This window comes from Anomaloglossus baeobatrachus, chromosome 1, assembly GCF_048569485.1.
Source record: "Anomaloglossus baeobatrachus isolate aAnoBae1 chromosome 1, aAnoBae1.hap1, whole genome shotgun sequence".
NCBI classification, from domain to species: domain Eukaryota; kingdom Metazoa; phylum Chordata; class Amphibia; order Anura; family Aromobatidae; genus Anomaloglossus; species Anomaloglossus baeobatrachus.
In genome coordinates, this window is record NC_134353.1 from 299,463,475 (window position 1) to 299,485,244 (window position 21,770).

Sequence of the window (21,770 nt, forward strand, 5' to 3'; positions counted from 1 at the left end):
TTCAGAGACAACGCTGGCAGCTGGACACGACAAAATCTCCAAGGCGTAAGTTGCGAGCTCTGGCCATTTTTCTAGGTTTGAAGCCCAAAAGGAGCAAGGCTCCAGTTGCACAGTCATGGCATCGATGTTCATTTGGAGATACTCCTGTATCATCCTCTCCAGCCGTTGACTATGTGTCAGACTTGTTGTCTCTGGTGGCCTTGCAAAAGAGGGTCTAAAAAAATTATGAAAAGATTCCATAAAATTGCTGTTACCGGCACCAGATACGGTCCTACTGGTACGGGTAGACTGTTGAAGATGACGAGACCGTCCCATGTTTGTCAAGTTACAACTGGGAGATTCACTCCCTGCACCTGCACGGTTGTTTGGTGGAAAAGCCGAGCTAAGATCTAGTAACAGCTTCTGCTGATACTCCTGCATACGTGCGTCCCTTTCTATGGCTGGAATTATGTCACAAAATTTGGACTTGTACCGGGGATCTAATAGTGTGGCAATCCAGTAGTCATCATCACTTCTAATTTTGACAATACGACTGTCATGTTGGAGGTAGTGCAACAAAAAGGCACTCATGTGTCTTGCGCAGCCATGCGGACCAAGTCCACGCTGTGTTTGTGGCATAGAGGTGCTACCCGTTCTTTCTTCCTCTGACATCTGACCCCAACCTCTTTCAACTGAAATTTGACCAAGGTCTCCCTCATCCGCTGAGTCTTCCATGTCCATGGACAGTTCGTCCTCCATTTCTTCATGTTCTCCTGCACCTTGCTCAACATTTCGCCTGCTACTATGCGCCCTTGTCGATCCCTGTCCCCCTTGGTCCCATGCCTGCTGCGTTGGTGATGATGAACGTCTGGACCTTGGTGATGTTGTTGTCCCTTGCGCATATGAATCCTCCTGTAGTTCCTCCCCTTCATGTTGTCCCACCCCCTGACTCCGAATAGTGTTTAGCGTGTGCTCCAGCATGTAAATGACTGGAATCGTCATGCTGATAATGGCATTGTCAGCGCTAAACATATTCGTCGCCATGTCGAAACTGTGCAGAAGGGTGCATAGGTCCTTGATCTGAGACCACTCCATCAGGGTGATCTGCCCCACCTCTGCATCTCGTTGGCCCAGGCTATACGTCATGACGTATTGCACCAGGGCTCTGCGGTGCTGCCACAGTCGCTGTAACATGTGGAGAGTTGAATTCCAGCGTGTCGCCACATCGCATTTCAGGCGATGAACCGGCAGGCCGAAAGACTTCTGGAGCGATGCAAGTCGCTCAGCTGCGGCGCTTGAACGGCGGAAGTGAGCAGACAGTTTTCGTGCCCTGTTCAGAAGGCCATCTAGGCCGGGATAGTGTGTTAAAAATTGCTGCACGACAAGGTTCAACACGTGAGCCATACAAGGTACGTGTGTCACCTTGCCCAGGCGAAGGGCCGCACCCAGGTTTGCAGCATTGTCGCACACGGCCTTACCAGGCTGCAGGTTGAGTGGAGACAACCATTTATTAAACTCGGACCGCAGAGCTGACCACAACTCCTCAGCTGTGTGACTCTTATTACCAAGACATGTCAAGCTAAAGACCGCCTGATGCCGTTGCGCTCTGCTGCCAGCATAGTAATGAGGGGTGCGTGATTCCTTCTGCGCAGTGAGAACGCTGGTGGCCTGACCAGGCAGGCTTGGGGCGGAGGTGGAGGACCCAGATGAGGTGGAGGATGCAGAAGCAGTGGCGGAACTTGGACAGACAGAGGATTGACACACAAGTCGTGGGGACGGCAAGACTTGTGCAGCAGACCCTTCACCATCTATCACCATAGTTACCCAGTGCCCAGTCAGCGACATGTAACGTCCCTGTCCATGCTTACTGGTCCAAGTATCGGTGGTGAAATGCACCCGTTCACACACAGAGTTTCTCAAGGAAGCGGTGATGTTGTGTGCGACATGCTGGTGTAGCGCGGGCACACCTTTCTTAGAGAAGTAGTGGCGACTAGGCATCTGGTACTGGGGCACAGCGACAGACATAAGGTCTCTAAAATCCTGTGTGTCCACTAGGCGGAAAGGCAGCATTTCGGTAGCCAACAGCTTACAGAGGGATAGAGTCAACCTCTTAGCTTTGTCATGGGTCGGAGGAAGTGGCCTTTTATTTGACCACATCTGAGGGACAGAGATCTGGCTGCTGTGTGTAGACGGTGTTGAGTAGGGTGTCCCTGGAAAAATGCAGTTTTGTGAGGAAAGTGCAGGCGGAGACATGATGTTGCCTTCATCCAACGTTGGTGCTATCGATGTCTGAGAGAGCTGTACACACTCACTTGTTTCCCCTTCCAAACCAACTGACGACCTTACAAGCAAACTGCCTGTTGCGGTTACAGTGGTGGAAGTTTTGCGTGGAAAAACAGGTGTGACAGCTGTCCCCACAGTCCTAGAAGATGAAGAGCGCGCGGATGCACTGGAAGGGGCGGGCGGTGGATGGTTCGCTCCGCTAGGCCGCATTGCAGCACGGTGAGCTTCCCACCGGGACTTATGATATTTAGTCATGTGACGATTCATGGAAGAAGTTGTCAAACTGCTGAGGTTTTGACCTCTACTAACAGAATCATGACAAATGTTACATATCACATGAGTTGGGCGATCTTTTTCGATGTGAAAAAAGGACCAGGCTAGGCAAGGCTTAGAGGCCATGCGACCTGTTGATCCACCCCGAATAATGCTCATAGGCAGAGTGGTGGCTGAGGATGCAGTTGTAGACGTGCTACCAGTGCTCCGACTCTGTCCAGGAAGGCGCAAGGTAACTTCGTCGTCGGTTGCATCCTCCTCCACCGCCTCTGTTGACCTCCTCGAGTGCCTGACTGGGGGTTGACAGTAGGTGGGATCTAGAACGTCATCATCAATTGTTGTGTTTGCACTCCCCTCCCCCTCAGACCGAGCCTCTTCTTGCCCTGACCGAATATTTAAGTTGTCATCCCAATCGGGTATCTGCGTCTCATCTTCATCAGTATGTTCCTCATTGTCTATAACCACAGGTGTTACAGTTTGTGACAAAGGGTCAACATTATGCTCAGAAACTTGGTCCTCACGGCATGAATCAGAGTCACAAAGGTTCTGGGCATCACTGCAGACCATTTCCTGTTCTGTACTCACTGTAGCTTGGGAGCAGACCTCTGATTCCCAGGCTATAGTGTGACTGAACAGCTCTGCAGACTCAGCCATCTCAGTTCCACCATACTGTGCAGGGCTGATGGAGACTTCAGAGCTGGGAGAAATCAAGTGTGATTGGGATGACAACTCAGAGGACTGGTGTTTTTTGGATGCGGTACTTGAAGTGGCTGAGAGGGCACTTGTTGGACCACTTGAGATCCATTCAAGCATTTTCCTTTTTTGCCCATCATCTACCTTTGTTCCTCTTGTTCGTGTCCGTAAAAAAGGGAGCACATCGGATTGTCCACAATAAGTAGTAGACATCTTACTTTTGCTAGTAGATGGTCTATCTGCAGCAGATGATAATGGAGCTTTGCCACCTTCCCCACTGACAAAACCTTTTTTGCCTTTTCCACCACGCCTCTTCCCCTTTCCACCAGCATCTGTCATTTTGCCACTCATGTTGATTGCGACAAGATTGTGGACTGAAAATGTGGTAGTAAAAATTGAGAGGTGTTGAAGATTGCAGTGGTGGTCTAGCTTTATTAACAGCAGAATAATAAAGAATAAATATCCCTGACAATGTAACTTAGTTATAATTAGTTGGAGTGTGCAACGCAGGCAGACGTGCTGCAAATGTCTTGGCACTAGTGGGACTAAAGCAAAGTCCAATAGCCACGTATAGGATGCCACTAGGTACACTAAGTGTTTGCTAGTATAATGGCTTAGTTATAATTAGTTGGAGTGTGCAACGCAGGCAGATGCGCTCTGCAAATGTCTTGGCACTAGTGGGACTATAGCAAAGTCCAATAGCCACGTATAGGAAGCCACTAGGTACACTGAGTGTGTGCTAGTATAATGGCTTAGTTATAATTAGTTGGAGTGTGCAACGCAGGCAGATGCGTTCTGCAAATGTCTTGGCACTAGTGGGACTAAAGCAAAGTCCAATAGCCACGTATAGGATGCCACTAGGTACACTAAGTGTTTGCTAGTATAATGGCTTAGTTATAATTAGTTGGAGTGTGCAACGCAGGCAGATGCGCTCTGCAAATGTCTTGGCACTAGTGGGACTATAGCAAAGTCCAATAGCCACGTATAGGATGCCACTAGGTACACTGAGTGTGTGCTAGTATAATGGCTTAGTTATAATTAGTTGGAGTGTGCAACGCAGGCAGATGCGTTCTGCAAATGTCTTGGCACTAGTGGGACTAAAGCAAAGTCCAATAGCCACGTATAGGATGCCACTAGGTACACTAAGTGTTTGCTAGTATAATGGCTTAGTTATAATTAGTTGGAGTGTGCAACGCAGGCAGATGCGCTCTGCAAATGTCTTGGCACTAGTGGGACTATAGCAAAGTCCAATAGCCACGTATAGGATGCCACTAGGTACACTGAGTGTTTGCTAGTATAATGGCTTAGTTATAATTAGTTGGAGTGTGCAACGCAGGCAGATGCGCTCTGCAAATGTCTTGGCACTAGTGGGACTATAGCAAAGTCCAATAGCCACGTATAGGATGCCACTAGGTACACTGAGTGTTTGCTAGTATAATGGCTTAGTTATAATTAGTTGGAGTGTGCAACGCAGGCAGATGCGCTCTGCAAATGTCTTGGCACTAGTGGGACTATAGCAAAGTCCAATAGCCACGTATAGGATGCCACTAGGTATACTAAGTGTTTGCTAGTATAATGGCTTAGTTATAATTAGTTGGAGTGTGCAACGCAGGCAGATGCGCTCTGCAAATGTCTTGGCACTAGTGGGACTATAGCAAAGTCCAATAGCCACGTATAGGATGCCACTAGGTACACTGAGTGTGTGCTAGTATAATGGCTTAGTTATAATTAGTTGGAGTGTGCAACGCAGGCAGATGCGCTCTGCAAATGTCTTGGCACTAGTGGGACTATAGCAAAGTCCAATAGCCACGTATAGGATGCCACTAGGTACACTGAGTGTGTGCTAGTATAATGGCTTAGTTATAATTAGTTGGAGTGTGCAACGCAGGCAGATGCGCTCTGCAAATGTCTTGGCACTAGTGGGACTATAGCAAAGTCCAATAGCCACGTATAGGATGCCACTAGGTACACTGAGTGTGTGCTAGTATAATGGCTTAGTTATAATTAGTTGGAGTGTGCAACGCAGGCAGATGCGCTCTGCAAATGTCTTGGCACTAGTGGGACTATAGCAAAGTCCAATAGCCACGTATAGGATGCCACTAGGTACACTGAGTGTGTGCTAGTATAATGGCTTAGTTATAATTAGTTGGAGTGTGCAACGCAGGCAGATGCGCTCTGCAAATGTCTTGGCACTAGTGGGACTATAGCAAAGTCCAATAGCCACGTATAGGATGCCACTAGGTACACTAAGTGTTTGCTAGTATAATGGCTTAGTTATAATTAGTTGGAGTGTGCAACGCAGGCAGATGCGCTCTGCAAATGTCTTGGCACTAGTGGGACTATAGCAAAGTCCAATAGCCACGTATAGGATGCCACTAGGTACACTGAGTGTGTGCTAGTATAATGGCTTAGTTATAATTAGTTGGAGTGTGCAACGCAGGCAGATGCGTTCTGCAAATGTCTTGGCACTAGTGGGACTAAAGCAAAGTCCAATAGCCACGTATAGGATGCCACTAGGTACACTAAGTGTTTGCTAGTATAATGGCTTAGTTATAATTAGTTGTAGTGTGCAACGCAGGCAGATGCGCTCTGCAAATGTCTTGGCACTAGTGGGACTATAGCAAAGTCCAATAGCCACGTATAGGATGCCACTAGGTACACTGAGTGTGTGCTAGTATAATGGCTTAGTTATAATTAGTTGGAGTGTGCAACGCTGGCAGATGCGCTCTGCAAATGTCTTGGCACTAGTGGGACTATAGCAAAGTCCAATAGCCACGTATAGGATGCCACTAGGTACACTGAGTGTGTGCTAGTATAATGGCTTAGTTATAATTAGTTGGAGTGTGCAACGCAGGCAGATGCGCTCTGCAAATGTCTTGGCACTAGTGGGACTATAGCAAAGTCCAATAGCCACGTATAGGATGCCACTAGGTACACTGAGTGTGTGCTAGTATAATGGCTTAGTTATAATTAGTTGGAGTGTGCAACGCAGGCAGATGCGCTCTGCAAATGTCTTGGCACTAGTGGGACTATAGCAAAGTCCAATAGCCACGTATAGGATGCCACTAGGTACACTGAGTGTGTGCTAGTATAATGGCTTAGTTATAATTAGTTGGAGTGTGCAATGCAGGCAGATGCGCTCTGCAAATGTCTTGGCACTAGTGGGACTATAGCAAAGTCCAATAGCCACGTATAGGATGCCACTAGGTACACTAAGTGTTTGCTAGTATAATGGCTTAGTTATAATTAGTTGGAGTGTGCAACGCAGGCAGATGCGCTCTGCAAATGTCTTGGCACTAGTGGGACTATAGCAAAGTCCAATAGCCACGTATAGGATGCCACTAGGTACACTGAGTGTGTGCTAGTATAATGGCTTAGTTATAATTAGTTGGAGTGTGCAACGCAGGCAGATGCGTTCTGCAAATGTCTTGGCACTAGTGGGACTATAGCAAAGTCCAATAGCCACGTATAGGATGCCACTAGGTACACTAAGTGTTTGCTAGTATAATGGCTTAGTTATAATTAGTTGGAGTGTGCAACGCAGGCAGATGCGCTCTGCAAATGTCTTGGCACTAGTGGGACTATAGCAAAGTCCAATAGCCACGTATAGGATGCCACTAGGTACACTGAGTGTTTGCTAGTATAATGGCTTAGTTATAATTAGTTGGAGTGTGCAACGCAGGCAGATGCGCTCTGCAAATGTCTTGGCACTAGTGGGACTATAGCAAAGTCCAATAGCCACGTATAGGATGCCACTAGGTACACTAAGGGGCACTTTGCACACTGCGACATCGCAGGTGCGATGTCGGTGGGGTCAAATTGAAAATGACGCACTTCCGGCATCGCATGCGACATCGCAGTGTGTAAAGGCTGGATGATACGATTAACGAGCGCAAAAGCGTCGTAATCGTATCATCGGTGCAGCGTCGGCGTAATCCATGATTACGCTGACGCGACGGTCCGATGTTGTTCCTCGCTCCTGCGGCTGCACACATCGCTGTGTGTGTGAAGTCGCAGGAGCGAGGAACGTCTCCTACCGGCCTCACTGCGGCTTCCGTAGGATATGCGGAAGGAAGGAGGTGGGCAGGATGTTGACATCCTGCTCATCTCCGCCCCTCCGCTCTGATTGGCCGCCTGCCGTGTGACGTCGCAGTGACGCCGCACGACCCGCCCCCTTAACAAGGAGGCGGGTCGCCGGCCACAGGGACGTCGCACGGCAGGTGAGTGTGTGTGTGAAGCTGGCGTAGCGATAACTTTCGCTACGCCAGCTATCACCACATATCGCTGCTGCGACGGGGGCGGGGACTATCACACTCGGCATCGCAGCATCGGGCTGCGATGTCGCAGTGTGCAAAGTGCCCCTAAGTGTTTGCTATTATAATGGCTTAGTTATAATTAGTTGCAGTGTGCAACGCAGGCAGATGCGCTCTGCAAATGTCTTGGCACTAGTGGGACTATAGCAAAGTCCAATAGCCACGTATAGGATGCCACTAGGTACACTGAGTGTGTGCTAGTATAATGGCTTAGTTATAATTAGTTGGAGTGTGCAACGCAGGCAGATGCGCTCTGCAAATGTCTTGGCACTAGTGGGACTATAGCAAAGTCCAATAGCCACGTATAGGATGCCACTAGGTACACTGAGTGTGTGCTAGTATAATGGCTTAGTTATAATTAGTTGGAGTGTGCAACGCAGGCAGATGCGCTCTGCAAATGTCTTGGCACTAGTGGGACTATAGCAAAGTCCAATAGCCACGTATAGGATGCCACTAGGTACACTGAGTGTTTGCTAGTATAATGGCTTAGTTATAATTAGTTGGAGTGTGCAACGCAGGCAGATGCGCTCTGCAAATGTCTTGGCACTAGTGGGACTATAGCAAAGTCCAATAGCCACGTATAGGATGCCACTAGGTACACTGAGTGTTTGCTAGTATAATGGCTTAGTTATAATTAGTTGTAGTGTGCAATGCAGGCAGACATGCTCTGCAAATGTCTTTGCACTAGTGGGACTATAGCAAAGTCCAATAGCCACAGATAGGATGCCACTAGGTACACTGAGTGTTTGCTAGTATAATGGCTTAGTTATGAGTTGGAGTGTGCAGAGGACAAGAGGGTACAGTGGCAGGATTGTGGTGCTCTGGGTAGAGGAATGGAAGCCTGCCTTTCTATTCCCTCCTAATGGTGAAATGCAGGGAGGAAATCCCTGACCTTGGCTGCACAGACGCTGGCGCTGTTTTCAGGACCTGTCACCTTAACTCTGACCCTGCCGGTTTGAGCCCTTAAAAGGACTGCTATAAAGTGCTCTCCCTATGCTGTCTAACGCTGTGTATGCAGCGCATACAGCTGTATCAGCGATAGGACTCAAGACGGAGCTGCGACAGTGATGTCTGACACCAAAGACGCAGAAGGCAGATAATGGCGTCCGTGAAGAAAATGTCCGGTTTTATAATGCAGGGACATGTGACATGCAGATCCTATCACACATGCCGTTGCTTCTCTGGCTCAAAGTCCACTTAGCTGTGTGTGTGTCTGTGATTGGCTGACATGCTGGCCCGCCCCACAAGACGCGCGCGCTTAGGGAAGGAAGACAAGAAAAAAAAAAAAAAAATGGCGATCGCCATTATAGAAACAGCAGTGATCTGAAGGCGCTGTTCACGCACACTATACACTGAAATGTGATAATAGTTTGATTCACAGAGTGACTTACACTATTACAGCAGAAACCAAGCTATGATTTAGCTGTTTTTTGGCTGCTAGAACCGTTCTCGAACGTTTCTAGAACTATCGAGCTTTTGCAAAAAGCTCGAGTTCTAGTTCGATCTAGAACATGCCCCAAAATCACTCGAGCCTAGAACTGGAGAACCACGAACCACGAACCGCGCTCAACTCTACTCATAAGGACACAGGAAGCGAGGAGCAAATTTGACAGAGCTCACTCTAAGTTTCACGTATTTTGCAGAGAGCCACACAAAGTCCCCCGGAGAAAAGACAGGAGCCGGGCGACGAAACCGATCGGACACCGTCTTCATACGGTCCTTAGCTGCTTGTATCGACTCTTGAGTCTGATCCCAAACCTCTCTGGCATTAGTTGCCCAGTTGGCCACAAGAGGAGGAGGTACAGCAGCAGGAAACGGTACTGGTACCCTAGGGTGTTGCCCATTATTGAGTACGAACGGTGTCTGCCCAGTGGCCTCAGCCAGCGAATTGTTAAGGGCAAATTCTGCCCAGGGTAGGAGAGAGGACCAGTTATCGTGGTTCTCAGCAACAAAGTGTCAAAGGTATATAATCATGGATTGATTGGTATGCTCAACCGAACCATTGGTCTACGGGTGGTATGCCGAAGAGAGATTCAACTCAATTTGCAGAAGGCTACAAAGATCTCGCCAGAAACGGGAAGCAAATTGCGGGCCTCTATCACAAATGATACGATCTGGCATCCCGTGAAGCCTAAAGAGATGCTTGAGGAATAGTTTGGCTAGTACCCTGGAAGACAGGATTCTCGATAACGGTACGAGATGAACCATCCGGGAGAAATGGTCCGTAATGACCCACACAAATCTATGTCCCTGTGAAGACGGAAGATCACCCACAAAGTCCATGCCTACCACCTCCCATGGTCTATCTGGCACTGGTAAACAATGCAAGAGCCCAGCCGGTCTCTGCCGTAATGGACGGTTGCGAGCACACGAGTAGCAGGAACCAACATATCTCTTGACGTGGCTGGCTAAGTGTGGCCACCAATACTACCTCTCGAGTAACTCTCGTGTCCGTCTAATACCAAAATGCCCACCCACCTTTGAGGTGTGGGCCCACTACAGTATATCATTCTGTCGATCCGGTGGAACAAAGGTCTTGCCCGGTGGGATTTGGTCTAACGTCACAGGGGAGAGCGTATGAAAAACCCTGGAGGGAAGGATAAGACGAGGTTTGTCAATCTCTTCCTGGGTAGAAACCATAGAGCGAGACAGGGCGTCTGCCTTATTATTCTTACTCCCAGACAGATAGTTGATGGAGAAGTGAAAGCGGGAGAAAAACAAGGACCAGCTGGCTTGGCGAGGATTCAGATGCTGAGCGGTTTGTAAGTACGTCAGATTCTTATGGTCTGTATAGACCTGGAAAGGATGTTTCGCTCCTTCTAGCATGTGACGCCACTCCTCCAAGGCTAATCTCAGGGCGAGCAGTTCCCTATCCCCAATGGTATAGTTTCTCTCTGCTGGTGAAAAGGTTTTAGCAAAGAAGAAACACGGCCTTTTTCTACCTACACCATTCTTTTGATACAAGACCGCACCAGCACCCACTGAAGAGGCATTAACCTCCAAGAGGAAGGGCTTATTCTCATCGGGTCATTGAAGAACGGGAGCAGTTGAAAAGTGTCTTTTTACTGCTTCAAAAGCCTGGGATGTCTCAGTAGACCAGACTTTTGGATTAGCACCTCCAGCGCTTGCACATGTGCAGTAGCAAGAAATCCGAACATAGTCTCCAGTGCTTGCACATGTGCAGTAGCAAGAAATCCGAACATAGTCTCCAGTGTCACAGCAACCGTAACAACATCTCTGTTGTGGAGATATTAGCAATCAAGGTATTTGGCATCTAATTAGTTAACATTTTCAAAATCTAAGTGGGTGTTATCAGAGTTTTCACTGGGGGTGTGTACTTTTTCCCCCTGTATGATGCTGACCAATCATAAGCAGGCAGAAAAACTCAAGGGAATAAGAACACGCCCCCACCAAAGCTCAGAGCAGGTTTACAAGAGCGAGTACAAGTTGAAAACAACAGACATTATTTTAATAACTGACACATCTCTGGACAAACAATATAGGGTGAGGGGTACTACAGCTGTGCTAACAGTGCTAGGGGTGGAGTTGAGCTGAAGGGTTAGAAGTGTGACACTGCTAAATTCTGCTTCCCTCCCCGTGCAGGAGGTTAGACCCTAATACCATAGCATTATCAATACATCTCACACACTGAGAAAACTTAGCTATGATGGGTGTGTTCTTCTCTCCTTTGATTTTGCTGCCTGCATATGATTGGTCATCATCATACAGGGAGAAGAATTCCACGCCCCCAGTAAAAACTCTGATAACATTCACTTGGAATTCAAAAAAGTTAACTTATTAGGTGCCAAATACTTTGCTTGTTAATATCTCCACAACAGAGGGGTAAAATTAGAAACAAAAAGAAAGTTTTCATTCCATTCTGCAGCCACTGTTACATCCTGTGTCCAGTTAAACATGAAAAATTTGGTGACAATTCCTCTTTAAGTGAGTGATAAACCTTTTCTAGAGCACTGATATGTATATAGGCTGTCACTTACATTTTCTATTAACAGATATGATGACGAAACACCTGAATTACTGAGTATGACTTCTTTATTGGAGAAAGGCTTCTTAATTGAATTTCATACTCTGTGCAGCATTTTCCTAGTAGGCATCTATTATTTTCTAAATTGAAATCATTTTCCATATTACCCAATGCATTTATGCAAAATACAATGTATTTTTTGGGGAATATTTTCCTTTTTACGTACAGAGTTCACATTTAGAACTGAATTATATCTGTCTCTCCCACGACTTGCAGATATTATCTCGTTTCCTAATGTCGTTTTGCTTGTGAGCTAAATTTAATCTGTAAACTCTTGGAGCAGTCGCTGATTGACTTCTGAATACATTAAGGCTTGTGTTGTTTTTCATGAATTAATATAATGTATCGGTGGAAAAGGAAGAAGCGCTATCTCAAAATCACTTCCTCTGATTTGCTTTCATTAAAGCTTCTATTGTATGCAATGTGAATATTCAGATCCATGTGGGTGTCTATATTTTACCATTGTTGGCTTGGATGGTTTGTTGAAATCATGCAGCATCAAATTTAGAAATAAATGCAAATGCACTCTTTTCTTAGGTATTTTTCCTTTAACTTATTAAACTCTTTCACAGAATTCCCTAAATTTGAGGTGCTCTCAAATTTCAGCTGTGCTGGGGCGCTGTGTGGCAGCGAGGTGTGCTGGGACCTATGCAGTGGCGGGCTGTGCTGGGGCCTGTGCAGCGATCAGCTGTGCTGAGGCATGTGCGGCGGCAGGCTGTGTAAGGGCCTGTGCGGCAGCGGGCTGTGCTAGCACTTGTGTGGCAGCAGGCTGTGACGGGGCCTGTGAAGCGGCGGGCTGTGAGTCAAGGGCAGCCTGAAATTGTTGAAGGTGCGAGGCTCAAATAACGGAGCATGGAGGTGGCTAATGCGCAGATGGAGCTCTCGGCTCAAGTTCTCATCTGCGCAAGCGCCGTCTCCGACCCATTGATTATCCAGCAGTGGACTTAAGGAAAATGGTGCTTGGAGGTGGCACGTGCACAGATGAGATCTCAGCTTGTCATTGAGCCAAAAGTACAATCTGAGTACGTTCCAACTCCGGGCGTCATTTTTTTGAAGCCCACACCGCCGACAGTCTCTGGAAGTTGCCTACCTCACAGCATCTGGGACACCCGACACCCACATCACCCTCACTGCCCGCAGCATCGCGCTGCTCCACCACCGCCCCTGCCTCCTGTGACCCTGCTCCACCACTGCTGCCATCCCCCCCGATAAGAGACCACCGCATTGTAAGACGGACCTTTCTTTTTTTTTTACCTTTTTTTTCCTGTAAATTTAGGGGGCGTCTTATAATCCGATGTGTCTTATAAACTAAAAAATACAGTACTTTTTTTGAAAGATTTTTGATATATTCTCTTATATTCTTTTACAGAAATATCTATTGAGAGTGGCAGTTCTCAAGTCATGTTTGCCCAATGTAAAGCATATGTATCTTCTAGGACTCTAAATTGGAGTTCAAAAGCAATATATGATACCGTATCACATTTGTGAATTTTTTTGTACTTGGCCTTCTTTTCCAGCCTTTAGTCTCCTTGCTTTATAAATTAGCTCTTACTTTGCACTTAATCAATTATTAAACTATATTTTATTTTAGGATGTTGTGGTTGTCGGAGAAGAGAACTTTACGACGCCTTGCTACATCCAGATGGACTCTGAAGCCTGTCACATACTCACAGAAACATTAAGCACCTATGCACTAGTGGGACAATCTACTAGCAAATCATCAGCCAAACGACTGAAATTAGCTATTTTTGGGCCAACATCCTGCACATCTCTGGAGTACAACATTCGAGTTTATTGTTTAGATGATACTCAGGATGCACTAAAGGTAAATACTTCTTTCATCTTGGAAAGTTTTCGCTACCCTAGGTAATCACACTATTGTGGTCTATCTATCTATCTATCTCTCTATCTATCTATCTATTTATCTATCTATCTATCTATGTCTTAAAAAAAATCTGACCAGCACAGCCTAGCAGAATGTTAATAGATACAAGCTTCAGGGACTTCAAATCTATACATGTAAAAAAATGTGTTCTGTGTGCACAAAGATGTACGCAAGCATTGAACATCTGAATTTTGAACTGCTCTATTGCTATATAGAATATACTTATAGAATTGCTGCAGAAATTATCCAATTCTTGTGTACCCATCAGCCATGACCCTGTTGATGATGAGCTATACTCTCAGACTTACCTTTCCTTGGTCAAATTTAAAAGGCAGGTAAGACCCAGCGATAATTAATGATAGCCTTAGGGGCACTTTGCACACTACGACATCGCAAGCCGATGCTTGCGATGCTGAGCACGATAGTCCCCGCCCCCGTCGCAGCTGCAATTTCATGGTGATAGCTGCCGTAGCGAACATTGTCGCTACGGCAGCTTCACATGCACTCAACTGCCCTGCGACGTCGCTCTGGCCGGCGAACCGCCTCCTTATTAAGGGGGCGGTTCGTGCGGCGTCATAGCAACGTCACACGGCAGGTGGCCAATAGAAGCGGAGGGGCGGAGATGTGCGGGACGTAAACATCCCACCTACCTCCATCCTTCCGCAGAGCGGGTGGGAGCCGCAGGACGCAGGTAGGAGATGTTCCTCGCTCCTGCGGCTTCATACACAGCGATGTGTGATGCCGCTGGAACGAGGAACAACATCGTAACATCGGTCATTTCCAAATTATGGAAATGACGGACACTACACCAATGATACCATTATGACGATTTTGCGTTCGTTAATCGTATCAAAAAGGCTTTACACACTACGATATCGCCTGCGATGCCGGATGTGCGTGACTTTCAATTTGACCCCACCGACATCGCACCTGCGATGTCGTAGTGTGCAAAGTGCCTCTTCGGTTGATAGGAGGAGTGGTCAACCAAAATTGGAACCAGTCACTAACCCCAAACATATGTTACCAAAAAATAAACCTGACCAGCACATACTAAAGAAAAAAAAGTGAACGGATGATGCAATATCTGCATTGTGCAGAAGTTTTAGGTAAGCGAGGAAGAAATGCTGCAAAACAAGAATGCATTCAAAAATAGAAGTCTGAATAGTATACTTTTACCAATTATTAAAATGCAAAGTAAATGAATGAATAGAAGAGAAACTCATGTCAAATGAATATTTAGTGTAAACACTCCATCCCAGACAGACGTTGTTGAGATCAGGGTTTTGTGGGGGTTCACGTCATGATTTCAAGGTCGTTTTATTTTTAGCTAAACCTACTTCTTAATGCCATTGTCTGTATGTTTGGGGTTGTATTCCTCCTGCAGAATAAACATGGAGCCAATCAAATGCCTCTCTGTTGGCACTACACGATTGATAAGTACTTACATGCATTTTTCAGCATTGAGGACACCATTAATCCTTGCTGATCAAATTTCCATCTCCATTTGCTGAAATGCTCCCAAACTTGCAAGAAACATCCACCATGTTCTCTGTTGCCAGCGGACACATTGCAGCAGTCTTTTGCCTTTTGAGTTACGGCCAAATGTTTTACACTTTGACTCATCAAAACAGAACAACTGCTAACATTTTTCTGCAGAAAAGTTCCTATGGTTTCATGCATAGTTGAGTTGCTTGAACTTGCTTTCATGTTAAAAGTATGGATTTTTGGCCACATTTCTTCCAAGAAGACCATTTCTAGTAATGACTCTCTGAGCAGTAGATTCGTGTAGCTGGCCCTCACTGGTTGCTGCCAGTTCTGAGCTGATGGCACTGCTGGACATTTTCTGATTTCAAAAAGGAATAATAAGGATCTTTGGTTGACCACGGCATCTAAGTTCAGCAACGTTGCCTATTTTTGGTACTTTTCAGCAGGAACAGCCACCTTGAAACCCCAGTATGTTTTGAAATCCTTGTCCTGGAGGGACCTTGGTGATGCACTATAACTACCTTGCAGCTTGTTGCTGTTAACTCTTGCTATAATGTATGACATGTGACAAGTAACTTTGTTCCACAACCTTACTTTTGTACTGTAGCAGAGTTTGACTGTTCCTCACCTTGCTTTAAGCCTCCAACAGACTGTAGCGGTTTCTGTTTCAATTAATGACAACTTACATATTAAAATTATGACCATTATCACCTCTTTTGTATAACTGGATATTCATACACCTGACTATAATCCTGCAAAATCCCTGACTTTGTTCAAGTGCACATAAAAGAATTAATGCTGTTTTGAAGGGAAAGTCTGGTCACACCAATTATTGATTTGATTTAGTTTGATCTTTAGTTCTTTTACTTTGCATTTTGTTAGTTGATGAAAAAAGAACTTCAACTTATTAAAAACATTCTTATATTGCAGCATTTTCCAACAACTGACTAAAACTGTGTGTGTGTGTGTGTGTGTGTATATATATACAGTGCCTTGCAAAAGTATTCAACCCCCTTGAATTTTTCAAATTTTTTTCCCACATTTCAGGCTTCAAACATAAAGATAAAAAATTAAAATTTTATGGTAAAAAATCAACAACAAGTCGGACACAATTGTGAAGTTGAACGAAATGTATTGCTTATTTTAAACTTTTGTAAAAAATAATAAACTGAAAATTGGGGCGTGCAATATTATTCATCCCCTTTACTTTCAGTGCAGCAAACTCAATCCAGAAGTTCACTGAGGATCTCTGAATGATCCAATGTTATCCTAAATGACTGATGATGATAAATATAATCCACCTGTGTGTAATCAAGTCTCCGTATAAATGTACCTGCTCTGTGATAGTCTCAGTGTTCTGTTTAAAGCACAGAGAGCATCATGAAGACCAAAGAACACAACATGCAGGTCTTTGATACTGTTGTGGAGAAGTTTAAAGCCAGATTTGGTTACAAAAGGATTTCCAAAGCTTTAAACATCCCAAGAAGCACTGTGCAAGCGATCATATTGAAATGGAAGGAGTATCATACCACTGCAAATCTACCAGGACTGATCAGAGATGCAACCAAGAGGCCCATGATTCGTCTGGATGAACTGCAGAGATCTACAGCTGAGGTGGAAGAGTCTGTCCATAGGACAACAATCAGTCATACACAAATCTGGCCTTTTTGGAGTAGTAGCAAGGAGAAAGCCATTTCTCATAGATATCCATAAAAAGTGTTGTTTAAAGTTTGCCACAAGCCACTTTGGAGACACATCAAACATGTGGAAGAAGGTGCTCTGGTCAGATGAAACCAAAATCGAACTTTTTGGGCACAATGCCAAATGATATGTTTGGCGTAAAAGCAACACAGCTCATCACCCTGAACAAACCATTCTCACTGGCAAACATGGTGGTGGCAGCATCATGGTTTGGGCCTGCTTTTCTTCAGCAGGGACAGGGAAGATGGTTAATATTGATGGGAAGATGGATGGAGCCAAATACAAAACCATTCTTGAATAAAACCTGTTGGAGTCTGCAAAAGACCTGAGACTGGGACAGAGATTTGTCTTCCAACAAGATAATGATCCAAAACATAAAGCAAAATATACAATGGAATAGGTCACAAATAAACTTATCCAGGTGTTAGAATGGCCAAGTCAAAGTCCAGAGCTGAATCCAATCAAGAATCTGTGGAAAGAGCTGAAAACTGCTGTTCACAAACGCTCTCCATCCAACCTCACTCAGGTCCAGCTGTTTGCAAAGGAAGAGTGGGCAAGAATTTCAGCCTCTCGATGTGCAAAACTGATAGACACATACCCCAAGCAACTTGCAGCTGTAATCGCAGCAAAAAGTGGCGCTACAAAGTATTAACTTAAAGGTGCCAAATAATATTGCACGCCCCAATTTTCAGTTTATTATTTTTTATAAAAGTTTAAAATAAGCAATAAATTCTGTTCAGCTTCACAATTGTGTCCTACTTGTTGTTGATTCTTCACCACAAAATTTCAATTTTTTTATTTTTGTTTAAAGCCTGAAATGTCTAAAAGGGAGCCAAATACTTTAGCAAGGCACTGTATGTATATATATATATATATATATATATATATTTTATATATGTTGGGTGAACCTAATCAATGGGTGACCTTAAACCTTGTCAAGAAGCGGCTGTTTGATATTTTGGATTGGGTATCACATGACAGCTGCATCATATTAATTTTCTTGAAATCTACCAGATTACTGTATCACTGCTGGTGTAGGTGCATTCATAAATCATGTAAATATCTAAAAATCAGGGTTTTTATACTGAGGAGTGCTACATACTGATGGGATGCAGTTGCCTCTTGCTGTCACTTTTGTCCTGGGGATGTCTCTTCCTAATTTGTGCGCAATGCTATTGAAATTTTAAGCCTATTAAATCTGAATCAATTATTGTTAGTTTTGCAACAAATTGAAAAATACTATAAAACATTATTCAAACATGACTTTTATTTGGAAGTGTTATTTCTTTGCTCTAGTCTACAAATCATCAACTGACTATTGAGCTGGAACCATTTACTCTCAAGAATGAAATCAGTGCAACATGAAACTACCGTATCAGCTTAACGTGCATAAAGATCAATCCTATTAGTGCTCATCAGGGAAGATATTGGCAGGTGACATCTTTTATCTGGTTCTTAAAGCTAACCAAGCAGTAGAATGTCCACAGACCCAAGCAAGCAGTGAATCCTTTCTGATGAGAGCTAATAAGATAGTAACATCTACCAACGTGTATCACCATAAAAATCATAGTGTAAATAAAAGATAATAAAGAATAAGAAGATAGATAAATAAATAAATACATAGGGTTATGGTTATACATATATACATACTGTATATTGATGCCAGCCTGGAAGAGCTCTTCACAGGGTGCTAAGTAAGTGGTTGATAGTTATAAAAAATAGGACAGGTATTTTTGAAGATTTAGTCTTAAAGCACCTCTCCAGCATTTTTTTTTCTTTTCCCATCTCTGTTAGGGATCACTATGTATGTGTAATTCATGTAGTTACATACACTCATATGATAAAGTTTGGGCACCCCTATTAATGTTAACTTTTTTTCTTTATAACAATTTGGGTTTTTGCAACAGCTATTTCAGTTTCAAATATCTAATAACTGATGGACTGAGTAATATTTCTGGATTGAAATGAAGTTTATTGTACTAACAGAAAATGTGCAATTCACATTTAAACAAAATTTGACCGGTGCAAAAGTATGGGCACCTCAACATAAAAGTGACATTAATATTTTGTAGATCCTCCTTTTGCAAAAATAACAGCCTCTAGTCACTTCCTGTAGCTTTTAATGAGTTGCTGGATCCTGGATGAAGGTAGATTTGATCATTCCTGTTTACAAAACAATTCCAGTTCAGTTAAGTTTGATGGTCGCCGAGCATGGACAGCCGCTTCAAATCATCCCACAGATGTTCAATGATATCCAGGTCTGTGGACTAGGATGGCCATTCCAGATCATTGTAATTGTTCCTCTGCATGAATGCCTGAATAGGTATGGAGCGGTGTTTTGGATCATTGTCTTGCTGAAATATCCATCCCCTGCGTAACTTCAACTTCGTCACTGATTCTTGCACATTATTGTCAAGAATCTGCTGATACTGATTTCTTGATTTGAACACTCCTAACTACTTTTTACTGACTTACTAAATAACTCAATTGGTTTTGTAACCTCATTGAGCTTTGAAGTTCATAGACAGGTGTATCCAATCATGAGAAAAGGTTTTTAAGGTGGCCACTTGCAAGTTGTTCTCCTATTTGAATCTCATATGAAGAGTGGCATCATGGGCTCCTCAAAACAACTCTCAAATGATCTGAAAACAAAGATTATTCAACAAAGTTGTTCAGGGGAAGGATACAAAATGTTGTCTCAGAGATTTAAACTTTCAGTTTCTACTGTGAGGAACATAGTAAGGAAATGGAAGAACACAGGTACAGTTCTTGTTAAGCCCAGAAGTGGCAGGCCAAGAAAAATATCAGAAAGGCAGAAAAGAAGAATGGTGAGAACAGTCAAGAACAATCCACAGACCACCTCCAAAGACCTGCAGCATCATCTTGCTGCAGATGGTGTCAATGTGCATCGGTCAACAATACAGCACACTTTGCACAAGGAGAAGCTGTATGGGAGAGTAATGCGAAAGAAGCCGTTTCTGCAAGCACGCCACAAACAGAGTCGCCTGAGGTATGCAAAAGCACATTTGGACAAGCCAGCTACATTTTGGAAGAAGGTCCTGTGGACTGATGAAACAAAGATTGAGTTGTTTGGTCATACAAAAAGGCGTTATGCATGGAGGCAAAAAAACATGGCATTCCAAGAAAAGCACTTGCTACCCATAGTAAAATTTGGTGGAGATTTCATCATGCTTTGGGGCTGTGTGGCCAATGCCAGTACCGGGAATCTTGTTAAAGTTGAGCATCGCATGGATTCAACTCAGTATCAGCAGATTCTTGACAATAATGTGCAAGAATCAGTGACGAAGTTGAAGTTACGCAGGGGATGGATATTTTAGCAAGACAATGATCCAAAACACTGCTCCAAATCTACTCAGGCATTCTTGCAGAGGAACAATTACAATGTTCTGGAATGGCCATCCCAGTCCCCAGACCTGAATATCATTGAAAATCTGTGGGATGATTTGAAGAGTGCTGTCCATGCTCGGCGACCATCAAACTTAACTGAACTGGAATTGTTTTGTAAACAATCAAATATATATATATGGTCAAATATACCTTCATCCAGGATCCAAGAACTCATTAAAAGCTACAGGAAGCGACTAGAGGCTGTTAATTTTTGTAAAAGGAGGATCTACAAAATATTAATGTCACTTTTATGTTGAGGTGCCCATACTTTTGCACCGGTTAAATTTTGTTTAAATGTGGATTGCACATTTTCTGTTAGTACAATAAACCTCATTTCAATCCAGAAATATTACTCAGTCCATCAGTTATTAGATATATGAAACTGAAATAGCTGTTGCAAAAACCCAAATTGTTATAAAGAAAAAAGGTTAACATTAATAGGGGTGCCCAAACTTTTTCATATGACTGTACACACCACTGGGTATCTTCACTAGTGAGGAGTGAGCGTGTTCGGAATTGCTTGTTACTTGATCGAGCATAGGGGACTGCGGTTGCTCAAACTAAATACTTGAGTCCACATTCTGTTACCTGCCCTGACACAGCCCCTGGCCACCAAAGTCCCTATCATCTGCATACAGCAGGCAGTAGACATTGCCCAGAAACCTTCGTTTCTTCTTCCTGGACACCACAGACTCCGTCCTCCTTATGCACCAGGGTTCAGACATCGCCCAGCAACCTCTGTTTCATCTTCCTGGACACCACAGTCCCCACCATCCATGTGCACCATGCTGCAGACATTGTCCAGCAACCTCCATTTCTTCTTCCTGGACACCACAGTCCCCATCATCCATGTGCACCAGGCTGCAGACATTGCCCAGAAACCTTTGTTTCATCTTCCTGGAAACCACAGGCCCCAACATCTGTGTGCAGCAGGCAGCAAACATCACCCAGCAACGACTGTTTCATCTTCCCGTCCACCATAGTCCTTATCATCTAATTGGATCTGGCATCGCCCGGCAATTTTTGTTCTGTGTGCGTAGTCCAAATGTTCTCGCCATGCCAAAGTAACTGTACGATAAGTTACGCTCGAGTCCCTGTTCTGGAAACGAGAAAGATTTATTTCATGGAACTGGGACTTGCGCAGGGACAGTGGTGGCCAGGAATATGGAATAGACATTGCTGGGAGATGTCTGTTGCCTGCTTCACATGGACTGTGAGGACTTTGGTGGCTGAGGGCTGTGTCAGAGCAGGAAACAGCCGAAGTCTTTGGGAAACATTCCCTCGAGTCATCTGTAGCGCCCCACGGACCAGGTGTTTTAACCTACTCATTGTTGGGCCGTGGATGCAGATCCTCTGCAATGTCATGGGGTGGCCTGGCCTGGTTCCGTTGCTCCGAGGCATACAGAAAAGGAGGGTGGAGGGTAGTAGGACAGATGGTGGTGGTAGTTGGAGGTGGAGGATGGGGGTGACGGATAGGAAAGTCTTTTATGATCATGATGCCACCTGTGGTACGCGGCCAGGGACAGGCCGTCGCTGCAGGTGCTGCTCTCCAGGGCTGATGGTGAAAGTTGTAGCTGGGATGGTGTCGCTCCCCACAGGTGGAGCGGGATTACCCCAGGGAGGATGATGGAGAATGGACGGGGGTGGTGGTAGTCTCCGTTGGCACCGCAGCGCTGGGCGACGACACCGGCAAATGAGAGGCAGA

The 21,770-nt window shown here is 44.7% G+C and overlaps 1 protein-coding gene across 3 annotated transcripts in view; it reads left to right on the forward strand.

The window, feature by feature from the left end:
* Positions 1-21,770, forward strand: part of UNC5C (unc-5 netrin receptor C) — a 556,745-nt gene that overhangs the window by 512,853 nt on the left and 22,122 nt on the right. For all 3 annotated transcript variants that reach the window (XM_075350956.1, XM_075350967.1, XM_075350963.1), the window contains one exon: positions 13,178-13,411. In XM_075350956.1, the coding sequence (XP_075207071.1) occupies positions 13,178-13,411 (234 nt within the window). The remainder of the gene's footprint in view (positions 1-13,177; positions 13,412-21,770) is intronic.